This window comes from Penicillium taxi (assembly GCF_028828555.1).
Source record: "Penicillium taxi strain IBT 34144 chromosome Unknown utg000003l_segment0_segment0, whole genome shotgun sequence".
NCBI classification, from domain to species: Eukaryota; Fungi; Ascomycota; class Eurotiomycetes; order Eurotiales; family Aspergillaceae; genus Penicillium; species Penicillium taxi.
In genome coordinates this window covers 282706-301538 of record NW_026643205.1, presented here as the reverse complement: position 1 = coordinate 301538, position 18833 = coordinate 282706, and the positions used below count along the sequence as shown (strand labels likewise).

The following is an 18833-nucleotide window of genomic DNA, read 5'->3' as shown; positions in this document are numbered from 1 at the left end:
CGTTTTAGCGCAGGCCATATAATAGTAGCTTGGGGACAAGATAGTTACAATACTTCTTACCACTTTTGCAACTGCAGTTCTTCATCACAGGAAAGCATATGCGATACAGTAGAATATCTCGGACATACTGAAAGATACAGATTTCCAGATAGAACCAATAAATCTCTAAGTTATTACTTGTTGCCATTAATCGATACTCTACGCTTAAAGATCGCAAAAACCATATGAATAGGGGATTGCTCCGGCATTGACCTCTTCAGCGCTCTTGATCCTAAGGACTTTTGATCGATTACTTTACAGACTTCGGGTGGCGAGTTTACCTCATCAGTAAGGTACGCCGTATTTACAGTTTAGGTCTACGGATTTATAGGGCGTAACACCTATATCAATTGCAGACAAAACTTGCCAACTTGAAAGCCTGTAGCTTAATAACCACGTATACTACATAAAAAAGAATTAGATATTTGGTATTCATAGGCAATTTTGTCTAAGGTGGATACAGAAAATATTTGATAGAGTTGTTTTTGGGGCTTAGTTAACATCAGCTTTTGAGCCCCTGCTTCTCTTTGTTTCCCGGTCTAAATATCCGCTGTCATAATTAGTGGCTGACATCTACCTCAGCTCAGCCACTAATCACTACCAACCCCCCATATCTCGCAAGTAGTGACTTTAATCGTATACCAATGTCACCATCGCTATAGGCGAGAGATAAAGACGTCTTTCTCAAATAATCCCTGTTATTTACATCCACTTCTTTGGTTTCAAGTAGCATTTTCATCACTCCCGGCATTTACCAGCGGCGACACATAATGGTGTCTATCCATCGCTGGTTCTTGTATCAGCATCCACTCCTTCAGTTTGAAGTACCATTTTCACAGTTTCTTTACTACAATACCTAGCAGCGCAAAATAAAGGTGTCCATCGTGGGAACTTAGAATAAACACACATCCTACCGCACACTTACTCCACGTATCAACGTAGTAGTAATAGTGCATCGAGATCTCTGTAAATCTACAAATACCTAGGGTGGAAAGTATAGCAATGCTCTCTAGGACGCTATATACGAAGGAAGAACCGAGATAGTGTAAATGCTACTTGATGCTCCCGCTGATATCAATACATAGGTTGGTCCGTGTAAAAAGAGATGCCCGCTTTTAGCAGCTGTTTATAGATGCAATTGTCGCTCGCTTAGCGAGCGTAGCTAGCTAGTCGCTCGTCACTGAGAACAGTGAGCTCCAACGAACCGCTACTCAACACCGTAGAAAATCCACTGGGTGTAGTGGATGCTACGATACTGAATATTGCGATTGTTGTGAAGTCTGCTTTTTCATTGATGAAAGAACTAGCTACTTATAGTGTATGGATGCCCCTCTGCCCTGGACGAATGTCAACATTCGTCCGAGACAGAAGAGACGGTGAAGACGGGATATTACTGTTGCGACAGCCGAGAAACAAGGCCATCAACAGACGGAAAGTATTTCGGCCGAAAAAGCTTCTGCCAAGACAGTGACTCTGGAACTAGATTAGTATATCACGGTATCCTTGAACGATATGCATTCATCGCAAACGACACCCTTGAGCGATGTGCATTCGCGACAGTAATTGTCGCTCGCTTAGCGAGCGTAGCTAGCTAGTCGCCGATAACTGAGAACGGTGCTCGAGTTCTTACTGCAGTAAAAGGGAATTGGAGTTTACTGCAGTAGAAAGGAGTTGGTGAGCTTCAACAAACCACTACTCAACACCATAGACAAACCACCAAGTGTAGTGGTCTCTACAGTACTGAATATTGTGGTTGTTGTGAAGTCTGCTTTTTTATTGATGAAAGAACTAGCTACTTATAGTATATGGGTGCCCCTCTGCCCTGGACGAATGTCAACATTCGTCCGAGACAGAAGAGACGGTGAAGACGGGACATTACTGTCGCGAATGCACATCGCTCAAGGGTGTCGTTTGCGATGAATGCATATTGTTCAAGGATGCCGTGATATACTAATCCAGTTCCAGAGTCACTGTCTTGGCAGAAGCTTTTTCGGCCGAAATACTTTCCGTCTGTTGATGACCTTGTTTCTCGGCTGTCGCAACAATATCCCTAAGCTTTTTCTTCACTTGAGATTTTGATATGCCTAAATCAACAGCACTGATAGAGTAAAGAGGCACTCTCATCACTTCAGCGACACGCTCTGCTATAAGCGTTTTTCCTTCTTCAGGAGGATCACTTAACTGTATTATCAGGCCTTTACCCTGGACCAAATTGTTAAAGTCATCCACCTGCTTAGACTGGTCCTGGATAAAGGCTAAAATAAGTTACTTTAATTCTCTTGGCCTTTTGGCAGAACCAGAGAATTAAAGGCTTGAGTATTCCACTCAATATCTGACGTGAAATCGAGGTAGAATTGTAATTACTTCTTATCTTCTAGGAAATAACCGTAGAGTAACCCTGAAGAAACGATTCGCTGCTCATCTGTTAGAATATCATCGATATTTGTATTATCAATATATATTATCTTGATGTCGTGGAAGGTTTTGAAAGCCTCTGTATCGATGATGACTCGGCTTTTGACGTGGTACTCGATAAGATCATACTCGATAAGATCGTCATCTATTCCGTGGTCTAGAAAGCCATAGGCAACACCTTCGTATTGCTTATGGTGAAAGCCTTGATGCTCTTCCCAGATCTTGCCGTTAGCTAGCAAACTGGCCTGGATAGTATCTTTATCGGCGTGGTATCTCAATGGTGAGACAGCTAGTGATGTGATAAGCTTGGTCCCATTGAAGAAGGGAACTATGAACGATTGATCTTCAAATCCGAATGTTGTACCGTCGTATGCAATACGCTTAGCCTCGATGACCCAAGCTTTTGTTCGATAATCAACGCTCGTGTCTTTAAAGAGGAAACCGCTCGTGCGGCCATAAGATGTGCTGATAACTAAGCCACTAGGCTCAAAAATGGTCCACAATAGCTCATGAGTAATAACTCCGTTAGAAGTCATATCGTTCTTGCGGGATAGAATATCCCGGAGCTCCACCTCAAAGATCGTATAGAAGAGATCTATATATTCCTTGGTAACTGCATCCTCCTCTTCTTCGCGGATCTTCACGAGATCATCCCACCGATGAACCAGCGGTTTGAATGGCGCAGTGAATTCAAGACGTTGCAATGTAGTTGTGATAGTAGGGTATCCTTCTAGCACTTTGCCTAGGAATGTCTTCAGCGTTTCACTTTGAACAACGACAGAGTGAATCTTGAGGCTTTTGTGATTATCATAGCGTTTCTCGTTTTTGATGATTAATGCGTATTGCGTAGACTCTGTATCTTCAGTAACCCAAGATGTGTTGCCGGCATTGTCAGGCATTGTTTGGTAAATATTGTGAGCTTTACAGATCGAGCCTTGAGCGATACAATTGATTTTCTCGTCTCTATCAGTTTCGGTCTTCTTCTCATCAGCTGTGGTATCTTTGTTATTTAAATGTTATAGTTTAAAATTTCCCGATAGCTTTATAGTACTTACCAGGTGTGGCCTGTCAGGATGCCGTCTTTTTAGAGGTAACTGTTGCGACAGCCGAGAAACAAGGCCATCAACAGACGGAAAGTATTTCAGCCGAAATAGCTTCTGCCGAGACAGCGACTCCGGAACTGGATTAGTATATCACGGCATCCTTGAACGATATGCATTCATCGCAAACGACACCCTTGAGCGATGCGCATTCGCGACAGTAATGTCCCGTCTTCACCGTCTCTTCTGTCTCGGACGAATGTTGACATTCGTCCAGGGCAGAGGGGCGCCCATGTACTATAAGTAGCTAGTTCTTTCATCAATGAAAAAGCAGACTTCACAACAACTACAATATTCAACTAGTAGGAATCCACTACACCCGGTGGATTTTCTACGGTGTTGAGTAGCGGTTTGTTGGAGCTCACAACGTCTACTATTCTCAGTTAAGATATTCGAATATCGCCAAGCGAGCGACAGTAACCTTTACATCTAAAAGAGGATTTTCGATCTTTTCCTTGACGGTACTCTCCGCCATTATTGAAAATTTATTTAAAAGAAGAAAGTATTGAAAGTGAAAGGGAGTTGTTGAGAAGATAATAGATTTGTGGCTCTTTTAAGCTTACAAGGTTGACAACAGCAACAGGAGCCTTACACAGCAGCCTAAACTGAAATGTCTCTACAAATTTGTATGTTTTTTCACGGAATTTATTACCAGATGCGGGATAGTTTGTTGGTGATTGGTGGTTGAGCTGAGGTGTTAGCCATGTGACCTCGCACCCCACACACGTCCGGTGTTAAGGTGAGCTGGAATGCACTAATTATGACAGCGGACAGACTGGCAAACAAAGAGAAGGAGATATAAAGCCTGATAGATCATGGTACTCATTCTTCCCTTTTAAGCTCACCACGTGATTCGAAGTCCCTTCAATCTCGAACCCACACACGTCCGGTGTTAAGGTGAGCTGGAATGCACTAATTATGACAGCGGACAGACTGGCAAACAAAGAGAAGGAGATATAAAGCCTGATAGATCATGGTACTCATTCTTCCCTTTTAAGCTCACCACGTGATTCGAAGTCCCTTCAATCTCGAACCCACACCGACTCTCTTATTTCCCTCAAGGATTTTATACACAGTTCTGAATCTAAGATTAGCTTTAGCCCTTCACATGTTAACCCTCGAAGGGCATAGTAGTTCGATCAGATATATTGCCTGGTCGCCAGATGGAACCCAGCTCGCATCAGCGTCCTATGATGAGACAGTCAGAATCTGGATTCCGGCCACCGGCGAGAGCGTGTTAACACTTAAAGGGCATAGCAGTTGGGTCAACTCTATTGCCTGGTAACTAGATGGAAGCCGACTTGCATCAGCGTCCGATGATACGACAGTCAGAATCTGGAATCCGGCCACCAGCGAGAGCGTGTTAAATCTCGAAGGGCATAGTGATTGGGTCAGATTTATTGCCTAGTCGCCAGATGGAACTCATGGGTTATAGCCTATCCTATAGGACTCTCTGTGATATGGCATATTATACCAGGGTTAGTAGGTATTGGGCTTATTTTTTGGGCGTTTTTTTAGCTTTATAATTTTCAATTTAATTTAATTTAAAAGCCTCAGAACCAAACTGGGGTTGTGGGACTAAAAAGGAAAGAAGAAGGATCCTTATTTTAGGTAATGTCTCATGAATAGAACAGAACTGATGACTCTTGATCTTTTCGAGACAACAATGTTAATGTTTACTTGAAATGATACTGTTACGGGATGAATACAGAAACACGCTGTACGGATCCGGTGTTGATCAAGAAGAATTAACCAGGGAAGAGAAAGAGGATCCTGGAGTCAGGATACTCTTAGGTAGTAGGTAGATACTGTTAAGATAGTTCTAGATAGTCATCAGGATACCCACAATTACTTAAATCTTGACTGGAACATACCACTTGGACACGACAGTTCCAAGTCCAAATGGTCAACTCCATCTCCAATCCCATTGATCAAAGTTCAAGTAAACATCTAAACGAAAAGACCCCAATCACAAATTTCTATCTTCTCAACCAACGCACTGACAGTGTCCTCCGCCACAGTTTCCTCGCCATTCAATCCAGCCACATTCCCAGCCTTTTCAAACTCCTCATGAGGGACATTCGAGAAAACCAACAGATCCGTCTCCTGAGACTCTAGCCTCACAATTAAATAGTGACACGTGAGTTTTGTTGGTTGATTGGTAGCCGACACAGGAGCAAACTGCCCACCCCGTTGACGAGGCGCATTCAAGAATAGAACGACACCCTTGTACATAGTAACTTGCGAACCCGGTGGTGCCGTTGCGGCTAAACGACCAGGAGATACGCGCTGTGGCAGAGTCACCACCTGCATCGAGTCGCCTTCATCACAGAGGTCATTTAGATGATAAAGCGCTGCGGCTTTATCCACGAAATTGGGTGTTGCGCTGGCTGCACTGTCCTCTGCTGCTAGCGTAGGTTGCTGCTGGCTGAGGGTAGCAAAGGTGCTCAGCGCATCTTCTGCCGAGACGCGCTGATTAATTTCAATAATTAGATTGGAGAGTGTGCTGGGTGAGAGAAACAGCTCTTGATGGTCTGGGATCTCGCGGAGAGTGCTATGTCATTGATTAGAATGTTTTGATACCAGGGTATTAACTTATGTCTGATAGAAATCGTAGATGCTTTATATGGGGAGCTGGACTTGACCTACCTGGCATCGATCCAATTTTTGGGTACCACACCTCGAATTGATCCGCCAAAGAATTCCTGATTTTTAAACTCTGCCATATTTGATGTGAGAGGGCAGCGGTTGAGATTTTAGCGTGGAGTTGAAGTTCTCGTGTTAGCTGGCTGCAAACTTCAATAGAATTTCGCTGTCATGTGCCCGTAGTAGAGCTTGGTAATTTCGTTCCTCAGAGCTGCTTGAATGACCTCTGTCTTACTGTCTGTATAGGAATATTTCAAGAACTGTTGAAGTAAAGAAAATATCAGACGTTGGCAGTGACTGCGGGATTCTGTTTTCCACCCAATGACATCCCGCTTTTTAGCGGGGATACTAAGTCCTACTACAACTGATGATTTATATCATCTTTGATTTGAAATTATATGGATTCAATGTTGATATTGCATGCGCAGGTACATATTTAGTACTTTTTCTAATTTACGAACACCTGTCCAGTTCCTAAATTTCGCGCTGGATAGATAATTGAGGCCACTGACTACACAGGTATCGATCTCAGCCATGCCTCGTAATAGTTGGTCACCTCGTAGATTAAGTAGGAAGGATATTCAGCTTGTTGTCATCACGAGGTATAAATGATAGCACTCAAGGTCAGGACCCTCGGAACATATGAGCTGAGCTGGAAGATGGAATCATCTCACTTCTTTTATCTAAAAGATGACATTCTTTATCAACGTCCTGTATATCACATGGCTGATTAAATCAGGCCAACTAGACTAGAAAATATGACAAAAAAAGAACAGAGTACATGAACTTCCTCGTTTTGCCAACAATCTCACCCACTGTGGCGAAGCACCGTACCCCCCGAATCCAGACCCACTGTGAGCGACCCCGTCCAGTCTTTAACTGAGGGAAGGCGCCAAGGTGACCTGGCGAGGAGGACGAGTCGACAAACTCTCCAAGTTGTACAATATTAGTACGCGAAGCACGAGGTCAAGGCCCACGCAGTAGACATATCGAGGCTAGTGCTCTATCGCTCGCTACGATCTAGATAAAGCAACTTCATAACATCACTAGGTACTATCGGAAGTTTCATCACAAGGACGCCAAAATCGGTTATGGTTGCGGGGTCGAGAATACAATAGAGCACGTCATTAGTTGTATTCTTCGCTGCTAGCTAAAGTGACTAGTGTAGGTCTCATCTAACTCTATAGGCGAAGCACCAGATTGACCCTAATCTCGGACGTTATATACCATTAATACTACTCCCTTATTCCTTGTTATTTAGTCGTAGACGACGTGATAGACCAAGTATTTTGCATAGCTGTCTAGGCCCAGCCATCAGAGGACTTAAACGGTCTTCGCAGTCCGTCGCAGTTCTAGTAGCATGATATATTCATGCATTCAATGGTATCTATGCCTCGGCTACGACGTAAAATTACATCGGCCAAGTGAATCGCTCAGCCGGAAACAACTCGTTCAAAAACCTTTCAATCAATGAGCAATCAAATAGTGGCGTTAGGCGATTGATTGAGCAAGGGTATCAAATCCTGTGCCAAGGATTCTCGAAAGCTTGGTTGATTAGACAATCGTAACCATATTGGTATCGTGTTCAAAACCATGTTCAGTGACTATCGGCTTTCAGCTCTTGCTGAAAAAATTGCTGAGTGAATTGACTGGGAAATTCCGGATGAGTTAGCCGGCATTCTTATTTCAAATTATGTGTGATATGGCTCAGGTAGAAAAACAAACATTGGAGCTCTTTTAAGGCATCAGCTGTTACTACACCTGAATTAGCATTCCCAGGTCAATTATTTGATGATCTAATAGTGTGACAGGCCATGATCTACCAATAACTCGGCATAATTATCCAGGTTGATCAGTCGGAGTTAAGCCACTCAAGTCTTCTAATTGTCTTCACATTGAAACAGCCAGCTCACCTGGCGTTTGAGGCTGACGACCTCTACATGTCAGCCCAGGTTCAATGCGCGCATCACAACACTCATAAATCCACTATCCACTAGAATAGTCGGATACGCTTGAACCTAATCACTTAACGCTACTCTTTAGTGATGCATCGTTGCGAGATTGCTCGTCAACTGAAAGATGTTTGCGCGAGCTACTTCCAGTCAACCGGTGCATTCGGTCAAGAATGTTAGTCTCAGCTTTGGTGGTCGAGACCAAGTTATCAGAGCCACAAAGGACTCGTTTGAGGAAGTCTCGTTCTAGCATTAGTGCAAGATTATCAAAAGAAATGCCGGGACGACGTAGTCGAGTAGTAGTATTAGTAACTCCTTGACTTTTTCCTCATAATACTAAAAACCCATCGAAGTATGATCGAAAACACATTCGATGGAAGGTCAAAAATCAAAAAATTGGACATGTCGACGAAAACATGGATTTCTGGCCGCGCGTTGTGAGCAAAAATAATTTTGCACCATGTTCCAAAGAAGGATTCTTGGTGGCGCTTCGTGAGTAAAAGATTGAGAGAACGGCCATCACAGACAGGGCTTGGGTCTCAATTATGTGGATTTGCAACAAAGTTGAACTTGTGACGCGATCAAGTGCGCGCCAAACCCCGGGATTTTCAAGGCGGTAGGATATACTTTGTACGTACTACCGCACTATTAAGAGGAAGCTAATCCATATCGGTAATGACGAACGATAGATCGTGATGAGTCATCAAAAACAGGGTCCAGAAGGTCATTGTCACGTCATTAGTGTGACGCCACAACTAATCTAGAACAACGTCATATACACGCAAGATGGATATAGCTCCAACCCTCGAAGTTGATTGGTGGTAACTTTTGCCATCATTACCCCGCCACAGGTCCAAGATCTTTGTAGCAGGTATATGCACGTAAGTAGGTAAACTAGGTAACTCCAGATAAACTTGCTTGTCCAAAGCACGCAAACATTTGTACGACGTCATTTGTTTGGCGTCATGGATAATTCAACTTTGGTATTTAAACTACCTTCCTCCCACGTTTACCCTATCTTTCTCATCCATCTTTCACATTCAATTTCCACAGGAAACTTCCACAATTACCATTTCTTTTTAAAGAACTATTTCAATCCACCATCATGTCTGACACCGGCCGCAAGGATTGGTCCACCAGTATGTTGCTTTTCCATCGTTTATCATGGACTTTTCATTAACACCTTTCCTTCACTATAGAGGCTAAGGAGGAGATTACTCCCGATTCCTCCAAGTCTACCCAGGACAAGATCAAGGAGACTGTCACTGACACCTCCGACCGCATTGCTCGAGGTGTCCAGCCCGATGACAGCAAGAGCAAGCCTCAGGAGGCTTTCGACAAGACCCAGCGTACCCACGACAACGCTGCTCACGGCGGCGCCAGCAACTCTGTGTAAGATTTCCTCTATATTGCATCAATGACTTCAACTAATTATTTGTATCTTTAGTGGTGACAAGGTCAAGAACGCCCTTGGTCTGGGAAATTAGATTTCCTGATTGGCTGTGCACATCGCCACGGATCCGAGATATCGGTGGATAGTTAGCAATTCACTTTGATGGGTTCGGGTGTAGCCATTTCTGCTACCAGAGTGATGTCCAGTTTGATTCAGCAATGAATCTACGATACCACGTTTGATTTTATGACTATCACAACGCATTTTGTTAACTCTTAAATAATAATCAGCTATTTTCTGATGGCCTCTGATCAATTTCGTAATGAGTAATTTCAAAGCTATAAATAAGACGTAGTAACATCATTTTGTTAGTCTGAGTAATTTGATGACCCATGAATTTTTTGTTCAATACTTAGTTCGCTATCGTCAACTCCCAAGTATATTATCTCGTTGACGTTTCAGACGTCCTAATTCTCCTTCAAGCTCCTTGTATGTTGCTCGTGCACCTGGAATAGTACTAGGCAGGTTTCGGAATGCTTTAATCCGCCTCCCTAACGAATCGACTTCTTTACGTAGACGAAGTGTAATATCCTCTTCTCTTTTCAAATCCTCGATCGACGGCCCTTGAGTTTGTATCCGTTCAAGTGATACAATGCGATCCTGATATTCCTCAACCTTCTTAGAAAGCATCTTGGTGTTGCGGTTCCAATCCGCTGTCATACTTTGGATATCTTGTGGAGTCTCATATACCTCACGAGACTTCAAAAATTCCAGATATTCTTGTAATCGGACTAGTTCTTTCTGAAGGTATGACTGTATGGCCTCCACTTTGGTCACTTGGTTCTGCGCATCGAAGTCCTCAACAGTGAGTTCGACAATGGATTGACTCAAGTGCATGGGCTCTGGATTCAAAGTACTGCCCAAGACAGCGGCTGATTGAGCTAGATCATCCAGATCACGTCGCCCTTTGTCGTCGAGGCACATTTCTACCTCGTCCAAGATCTCATTCTTTAGCCGTTCATGTGGGTCTTTCAGTTCTGCCTCTGCCTGTGCTTTGAAGGCTTGAATAGCTTCCTCCCGGGCACGGTGTTGCAGAGCTGCCTCCTCATCGGCAGCATCATTGGCAGCAGCAAGAGTCAATAGAACCCGAAGTGTATCTTCATTGCGTTCGTATTGGGGTACTGGTTTTGGCGCGTATTGCCGAATGAGCCACGAGTTCACGTAAGCCCAATCTTTTGCCTTCATGGCAGCCTGACGGGCTTTGCTTGGAGAGACGAGTGGACTGTCGAACGAGTCCATTGTATGCGATTTGTGGATAAATGGTTGTGGAATGCTAATCTAGTTGTCGATAAAATCTAAGTAAAGTATGGGGCAAAGGCGGTCTAGCCAGTGTTTGCGCTGTCCTTTCGTTCCCCGCCCGCTGTGATGCAGCCATTGCTTCCACAAGGATGACGAGTTATCTCAATGCTAGTGCCAGCAATGGCTCTTCTCCAGCTTTGTCGCCATTATCCCCACCCACTCAGCGATCCACCGCCCTGTCCAACCGATTGACCTCCGTATTATCGGCATCGTACGCCGACTCCGATATCCGCGACTCTCTCGAAACACTGAGTATTCGAGGTGTTCACAATTCCCCCGAGACTCGACGTCAGCTCCGACTTGATGTTCAGAAGGAAGTGATTGATTGCAATGCGGAAATTGTCCGGGATTTCGGGAAGGTTGCGGAGGTGAGACTCGTTGTAGAGCCGTCGAGTTCTAGAGGCTAACATGCCATGGCTTGATAGCAATTAAAGCGGATTGGCGGCGTGATTAAGACGTTAAATCAAACATGCGATGACATGCGCAAGCATATCGGTCTAGCAAAGCAGGAGACCGCACCCGTGCTAGATGAAGCTACAGCGTTGATGACCCATAAAAGAGACACCGAAACAAAACAGCAGTTGCTCGATGCATTCTCGAAACACTTCTTGGTTCCTGAAGAGGAACTATTGGCTCTCACATCATCTGAGGAGCCTGTCGACGACCGCTTCTTCGATATACTTGCTCGCGTTAAACAAGTGCACCACGACTGTGAGCTCCTGCTGGGTGGGGAGAACCAGCGACTCGGCTTAGAATTGATGGAGCTGAGCACTCGACACCTCACTTCTGCTTATCAGAAATTATATCGATGGATTCAAAAAGAGTTTCAGTCTCTGAATCTGGAAGACCCGCGAATCAGCAGCTCCATCCGTCGTGCCTTGAGAGTGCTGGCAGAGAGGCCAAGTCTGTTCCACAATTGTCTTGACTTCTTTGCAGAGGCCCGTGAGTACGTTCTTTCTGATGCATTTCACTATGCCTTGACAGATGCGGTCTCCGGCCCTGGTGCTGGTGCCGGGGATCACACTGTCAAGCCTATCGAATTCTCGGCGCACGATCCGCTGCGGTACATTGGTGATATGCTTGCCTGGGTACATTCCACCACTGTATCGGAGCGGGAAGCTCTCGAGGCACTTTTCGTTTCCGATGGCGAGGAACTCGCTCAGGGCTTCCAGGCTGGACTGGTCAGTGAGCCCTGGTTCCGGATTGATGAGAATGAAGAAGTTGCGTTTGATGGCCATAAGGCACTCAGTGACCTGGTAAATCGGGATCTCTCTGGGGTTTCGCGATCGCTTCAGCAGAGAGTCGAACTAGTCATTCAGGGCCACGACGATCCGGTGACCTGCTACAAGGTGTTCAATTTACTTTCCTTCTACCGCACGACCTTTTCTAAATTGGTTGGTCCTAAGTCCGAGCTAGTGGAATTGATGCAGACGCTTGAGAAGTTTACATTTGGCAAATTCGAGACCTTGATGCGTGACCAGGTTACTGCGCTTTCGAGTGATAATCTAGCTTTGACCCCACCAGCGGATCTGTCTCCTCCCGAGTTCCTGCTGGATGCACTGGATAGCTTGGTTTCTCTCCTGAAAACGTACGAGGCCTCAGTCGGATCCGAAGATTCGGAAGAGTCTAGCGGCGAGAACGGATTCACACCCGTCCTCCATGTGGCGCTTGACCCGTTTTTGACACTGGCTCGATCCTCATCCGATGAACTCAAGGATGCCACTACCAAAACCATCTACCGCACCAACATTCTTCTCGTGGCACGCGCAGCTATCGCCCCATTTACATTTGCTAGTGCCACGCATAACAACCCTATATCGACAGCTTTATCTACCTTACGTACGAACCTCCTTGATCATCAGCACCAATTCCTTTTGGAAACATCGGGATTGCAAGTCCTTTTGGAGGCTTTGGAGCCATTTTCAAAAACACTCACAGAATCAGAGTCAGATGCCAACAAGCCAGATCAGCAGAAGCCCCAACTTGCAGATCTCACTAGTCTCCCTGCTTTCCAGCCTACATCGCTAATCACGTCCAGTCAGAAGCTGGATGATTTCCTCCCTTCTGCCCTCATGGATGCCACGGACCATATCAAGCGGGTCCAGAGCGCCTCTCTCATTCAGAGCGTGACTGAGGATGCGATTGAAGCATTCTGCTGTGACTTTGAGTTCGTCGAGGGTATGATCATCGCGGCAGACGAAGCTAGAGGAATGACCCAGAACTTGGGTACGGCAGAGAGTGTGCTCAGTGGCAGATCACGCAGGACTGATGACGAGGCTCAGAAGGAAGATCAGTGGAGCCTACGCACCTTATTCCCCCGAACTACGGGAGAGATACGGGTGTTGTTGAGTTGAGGTAGGGAGTGTATACTAGAGAGCATATCATATTACTACTATAAAGGGCTCTTTTTAAGGCACGGAGGTCCTAATCTAAAGATACAAATACAATTGAAGGATTCCAATCTTAATAAAGCGGCATCTGGCCATGGCAGGTGCCTACCCGTCCAATACAAGTTAAGTGTGTTAATCAGTGGCCTTCCTGGGAGACACTGGCTGAAGTGGGTGCGGGTTTGGCTCAGGCGCACGCTTAATAGGAACGCGCAGAAGGCAAGGGACTAGGATCAAAGTTAGAGGTCAAATCGTAATAATGAACTCAGAAAATAAAACCTACGGATTCAACTGGTGGTGGCTGAAGAAGTCAAAAATGTACTCAGTAGCATTGAAGACATAGTGGCCAAGGGGGCACTGAGCAGCGAGTCTGACATAATCATCGTTCGAGACAGTGCTAGGCCAGCAGTGACCATTGTCACCCTCACGATAGTGTTGCACAATACCATTCTTACCACCACAGTTCCATGAAGCATGCTTGACCAGAGGCTCTGTAAAGACCGTCTCGTTGCTCGCCCACTCGGCGCCCTTGGGGCAACCGTTTAACTCGGCCCACTGCTCGAGGATATCGATGACAGCTAACTTGGGGTGAGTAGCATTTTTGCCATCGATAGGGGCAGTTGTATCGATAACACCGTGGAACTCGAGGAAAGGATATCCCTCTTCTCTGGGCAGAGGGGCACATGTGCCCACTCCATCAATCTCAGTAGTATTGTACCAAGCTCCACTAACTGCGGCAAAAGCTGCAAAACGTGCGCCTACGGTAGCATTACACGCAAGCACACCAACCATACCTCCACCGTTGGACTTTCCACCAGCATACACACGAGTAGTGTCGACACATAACGACTCCTCCAGATAGGTCAGGACGTCGTTGGTGAAGTCCAAATCGTTCGGACGGGTAACATTGGCCTTAGGGTTGGAGAGCCAGTAGCCATTCTTACTGTTAGGGTAAACAGCGATACCGTCCTTGTTGAACTCGGGGTTCGAGAACTGGCTGAGGCCTATTTCCTCGTACATGTCACGACTAGCACCATGATAGGAGAAGTACACTGGTGCTGGCAAAGACTTCTCATAGTGGGCTGGAATAAACAGCTGGAATTCGCGGTCGCCCAGAGTGACTGTGGTGTTCAAGCCAGGTTGAGGGAACGAGGCGGGGATATCTTTCCCACAACCGGAGGATTGACCCAAAGTGACGGATGATGCCGTTGCTAGAGCGACAATCGATAAAATGGAGAAATACATCGTTGACGATCCTGAATTCTGATGAACAAGGCGATATGTGGGAAGGGGTTTCTTATAGTAAATGGTTACCGAGCCTTATTCAGCTATCCTTTGTACGGAGTAGAATTCCCCTAATTTTTGAAATGAAATCCTTATGAAATCCTTCAGGAAAGACCCCCATCGTACGTCGTATTTGGATAGTGTACTGGTACTTCCTCAATACTTCAGGGGGTCTTATTGGATTGAAATGATGGGCTCCATAATTATGACGATCATCATCGACCATCAGCCCCATCTGAGTAATTCAGCTGAGGTCAGCACAAAGACTAACGAACGCTTTCAAAAAGCTAGCCATAGCATCTCGAAGCTATTGACGACCTCCCAATATAACCTTGGAAGCTTATAAAAGACGTTTATAGTATCTACTAGGAATTACAAGGTACTCGAAAGGCGCTCAATGATTTCAGGTTAGCCCACCAAGAGCGGACCTCTTATGTAAAGCCTATCGTCGGCCTGACATCATCACATCTTCACAGGTAGAAGAAGAAGCATTTCAACTGAAATTGGAGGATAGAGAAGCTTTAAAGGTGAGACCACATCGGAAGCACGTGATATGTCAGCTTAAGATGGTACATAGGCAGCAAGGAAGGAGGTGACGCTGAAATTAGTTTTCAATCATATTTGAATCATTGAGTTTGACCTTTACATTATTTTTAGTATTAAATCTACATGTTATGGCTAATAAATGTATAGGGAGAAAGAGAAGTAGAAATTATTTTATTTACACGTCCGAAATTGGTAATTCAATATGCAAGGGGCCAAATTATGGGGAAGAACAGTTACAAAGTACGTCACACAATCGTATGTAAGAAATTTGGCCCCCTTATGAGTATAGACCTCGGGAGAAACTCCGCCAGCTTATGCAGGTGAGATTAAGCAGTACTATATCTACTTTGAATATCTTTACCTTCTTAAAAAAAACCAGGATCGCCATGAGGACAAGGCATTTTGTGTCCGACACCAATGATATTGAATCTAAAGCCTGCCAGCATCATTGCTGTTGGTGTGATTCTTCCAGTTCTCGCCTCTTTGGCGACCAGTTTGCGCTTCTATAGTCGATATAGGCTGAGAATCTCTCTAAAAGAGGATGACTTCGCTTTCCTGGTTTCAGTAGGACTGATATGGGGTCTGGGTATCACAGTCGTCATTGGTAGGTCATTTCTTCTACCTATGTACTCACATAAGGAGAATCCCGTTAATAAGGTACTCGAGTATAGGTGGTGCTTTAGGTGCTTTAGGCGGTCATTCAAAGCAGGCGGCTGCTCATGCATACCACCATGATACCATCGTTATAGGACCCAAAGATCACATCGCAGAGAAGGTAAGATCTGAGACCCCCAATATCAAACCAACTTCACGGTGTAGAGAACTTAACAAGATCTTTTTTATAGATTATGCTTGGATACAGCATTATCGAAAAGCTCGCATTCGGTCTCATCAAGATCAGTGTGCTATTATCCTATCGACGGGTCTTTCCAGGGAAGAAATTTAACATCGCAGCCCTTACCATGATCGGAGTATTATCACTTTTGACCATAGCATTTGTCATCACATCGACCTTTCAATGTCCCACACGAAACTGGAGTCTTACGCACGCCGCATGGGCTAAGAAGAAACATTGTATCCAATCTGAGGTTTCATGGTCCGGGTTTTCCATTTCAGATGTTGCTACAGATCTGATTATTCTTCTCTTTCCGGTTATTCCAGTGTGGAAGCTGCAGCTCACTACTTCCAAGAAGATGAGTGTGATTCTGGTCTCCATTCTTGGATCTCTCTCCACTGGTATCGGCATAGTACGAATGGTGGTGATATTGGTATTCACTTACAGTATGATATTGTATTCTCCTCTCGATAGTCAGCCCATGACTGACTGTAATATGATAGACTCTACAGCTGAATACAGAGATTTCCTGGGCGCCATCTCCACAGCCTTAGTATGGAGTCTAGCAGAAGCCTCCGTGGCTATCATCGCAGCTTCCATGCCTTCCATTCGACCACTCATTCATCGAGCCTCCGACAGTCGTGCAAGGAGCAAGAGTACAAGCACTACTCGAAGTGGGCGACAACTACCACGAAGTCAGCGAATGTCAAGTAATAATTTCCACCCCCTTGATGGACCGAGGTACCCCTTTAACCAGGACCAGGATATCTTGGATGATGCATACACCCTTGAATCTCTTAATAATATTGATAGTATTGAGAATTTTGATAAACAGCAGACTCCTCGAGTGGTGGCAAGGGCATGGGCATGATCAATCACAGCTTATATCTATTGTTCTTAGTATATTGTCATTGAAGTGACTATTTTGCATTCATCCATCTAGACTCATCACACTAAAGTCATTGGGAAGGGACCATTCCAGAACGTCTCCGGCGTTGGTTAGCGCAGTCCCGTCATTGGAAGCTTCAGCAGAAGAAGTAACCCCATAATCAAAACTTCCCATGTTTACACCACTGCTTAGCGCTGAAGTTATCGGTCCACTACAGCCAGGCTCCGTCTCAAATAGACTTTGATACCACGTCTGAATCCCTTCCAGCCGGTGAATAGTATGAAGAAAGAAATCTCTATCTTTCCGGTTCTCCGCACCTGGCAAGGCAAGGCTCTGCGCACGCAGGATGGAGTCTTGTAGAATCTGGGGTAAATTGAGATCCTCTCGCGCGGTGACTGTCTTGTGCTTGATGGATTGCTCTGATGCGATGATGAGGAGGCGGACACAGAGGACCATTATAAATCCAATTTGTACCCATATGACATTTGTGAAGGCCATTTCTGTACGAGGAGGAAGGCCTAGGTAGACGTTCATTACCTTTTTAGCCGTTTGCATGCCCTGAAGCAAAATCTCGAGTGTACAGTGTGGAAGACTGATTTGACAGAGATAAAGCTCGGCTGTGTGGAATTTCATAAAAAATAAGACTGCAATTGTCAGCATGTATGTTCATTTATGGGCTGGGTAAGGAATCGGCAAGCGTACAGTTTTCTCTGAGAGGGAATGGAAGGGTATTTAGATGGAAATTCAGTTCATTGCGCAGATGGCCTAGTTGTTGCTCAAGATCGGTGCCTGGTTTTTGTAGTTCTGGTGAATTTTGAAAGGAGAGTCGATCTACTTTTTCAATGAAAAGCTGCAGACGGATTATGTGGCCGAGATAACGATCTACTGGATCTGTTGCATTCACCACAAGAGACTTGCAGCAGTCTCTGGCATGCTCTGTAAATGGAAGATCATAGTTCTTCTGGAGAAGAATGGAGGTACTTCAAGTTGAAAAGGTGATGTTAGCTCGTATCTTCTACATCCGGATTGCAGTGATATCACCTTGACAACATATAATAACAGCCCATGATGGCGCGTTGCTTTTCCTGGCCCCAAGCTTCTATCCAATTCTTCATATCAAGTGTTGAAGGCATATGAGACTGTGGTGCCTTACCTAGTTCAAAGCTGAAGATTTTGTTGACGGCCATAGAGATCAATTGAAGATATCTCCGTGGCTGAGCATGATACTGGGCCCTAATTAGATTAGTAACGGGGGCTTTTTCTTGAAGTTGACGATCATACCACGAGAGATATATCAAAAGTCCCTGTAGGATGTCAAAGGTGATTTTCCGATCAGATTTCATACATAAATTCAGAATCTGCCTTAGCTCAAACTCAACCATTCGTTGGAGAGGTATCAAATCATGGAGAGAAACCATTATCATAGCCAGAAAGACAAACGGTCTCTCGTGGCGTATCTCCTCGATACTTAAAAGAGGCGGTATAAAGAAGGGGAAATAGGGCGCCATCTGAGTACGGTACCTCTCTAAGAGAGATTCTGCTAGTTCAAGTGACAAGAGCCCTTGATCAACTACGTCAATCTTTTTAACATCATCACTACTACGGCCTGCTTGCTGCTTTGGGTCGCATGTGAGTTGGCTCAGCTGTGCCTCGAGGGCTTCGATTCTCCTAGTTCCTAGGTATTAGACTGGTATTAAACAGATATTGGAAGTCAAATCAAGTGAAAAAAAACTCACATGCTGTTATTCTTCCTAGTTGATACCTTGGTCCGTAGGTCTCGATAATGGCACTCCTTTTGCAAGCGATGACATCTAAATTATAAGCCATGAGATCATAGCGCTATGTGTTCGATTCACACATACCGATCACATATACCTAAAGATAGCTTTTTTGTGCAATTGATCTTCGCCATCGAACAATGATCACAAGTCTTGAACCGTCTGAGATTGGCAACAGAGCGTGGCGCATTTCTGCGGTCAATTTCTGAC

General features: G+C 44.9%; 9 protein-coding genes across 9 annotated transcripts; 3 read left to right on the top strand and 6 right to left on the bottom strand.

The window, feature by feature from the left end:
• Nucleotides 1-2399: 2399 nt before the first annotated feature.
• Nucleotides 2400-3353, bottom strand: N7495_003605 (uncharacterized protein; the record flags this gene model as incomplete). Its single annotated transcript, XM_057206256.1, has 1 exon — nt 2400-3353. One exon carries the CDS (start codon nt 3351-3353, stop codon nt 2400-2402), a length of 954 nt encoding a protein of 317 aa, XP_057063936.1.
• A 2151-nt stretch (nt 3354-5504) lies between these two features.
• mog1 (Ran GTPase-binding protein MOG1) lies at nt 5505-6280 on the bottom strand (the record flags this gene model as incomplete). Its single annotated transcript, XM_057206255.1, has 2 exons — nt 5505-6108; nt 6204-6280. 2 exons carry the CDS (start codon nt 6278-6280, stop codon nt 5505-5507), a joined length of 681 nt encoding a protein of 226 aa, XP_057063935.1.
• A 1942-nt stretch (nt 6281-8222) lies between these two features.
• Nucleotides 8223-8405, bottom strand: N7495_003603 (uncharacterized protein; the record flags this gene model as incomplete). Its single annotated transcript, XM_057206254.1, has 1 exon — nt 8223-8405. The coding sequence occupies one exon, from the start codon at nt 8403-8405 to the stop codon at nt 8223-8225; it is 183 nt and encodes a 60-aa protein (XP_057063934.1).
• Nucleotides 8406-9257: 852 nt separating this feature from the next.
• Nucleotides 9258-9639, top strand: N7495_003602 (heat shock 9/12 family protein; the record flags this gene model as incomplete). The annotated part of the gene is made up of 3 exons (XM_057206253.1): nt 9258-9291; nt 9352-9544; nt 9600-9639. The coding sequence occupies 3 exons, from the start codon at nt 9258-9260 to the stop codon at nt 9637-9639; spliced, it is 267 nt and encodes an 88-aa protein (XP_057063933.1).
• A 332-nt stretch (nt 9640-9971) lies between these two features.
• On the bottom strand, nt 9972-10844 carry N7495_003601 (uncharacterized protein; the record flags this gene model as incomplete). Its single annotated transcript, XM_057206252.1, has 1 exon — nt 9972-10844. One exon carries the CDS (start codon nt 10842-10844, stop codon nt 9972-9974), a length of 873 nt encoding a protein of 290 aa, XP_057063932.1.
• Nucleotides 10845-10993: 149 nt separating this feature from the next.
• cog6 (Golgi transport complex subunit COG6) lies at nt 10994-13258 on the top strand (the record flags this gene model as incomplete). The annotated part of the gene is made up of 2 exons (XM_057206251.1): nt 10994-11272; nt 11330-13258. 2 exons carry the CDS (start codon nt 10994-10996, stop codon nt 13256-13258), a joined length of 2208 nt encoding a protein of 735 aa, XP_057063931.1.
• A 312-nt stretch (nt 13259-13570) lies between these two features.
• Nucleotides 13571-14536, bottom strand: N7495_003599 (CE1 family esterase; the record flags this gene model as incomplete). The annotated part of the gene is made up of 1 exon (XM_057206250.1): nt 13571-14536. The coding sequence occupies one exon, from the start codon at nt 14534-14536 to the stop codon at nt 13571-13573; it is 966 nt and encodes a 321-aa protein (XP_057063930.1).
• A 1002-nt stretch (nt 14537-15538) lies between these two features.
• On the top strand, nt 15539-16827 carry N7495_003598 (uncharacterized protein; the record flags this gene model as incomplete). Its single annotated transcript, XM_057206249.1, has 4 exons — nt 15539-15725; nt 15793-15896; nt 15967-16402; nt 16460-16827. 4 exons carry the CDS (start codon nt 15539-15541, stop codon nt 16825-16827), a joined length of 1095 nt encoding a protein of 364 aa, XP_057063929.1.
• A 60-nt stretch (nt 16828-16887) lies between these two features.
• On the bottom strand, nt 16888-17343 carry N7495_003597 (uncharacterized protein; the record flags this gene model as incomplete). Its single annotated transcript, XM_057206248.1, has 1 exon — nt 16888-17343. One exon carries the CDS (start codon nt 17341-17343, stop codon nt 16888-16890), a length of 456 nt encoding a protein of 151 aa, XP_057063928.1.
• Between the last annotated feature and the right edge of the window lie 1490 nt (nt 17344-18833).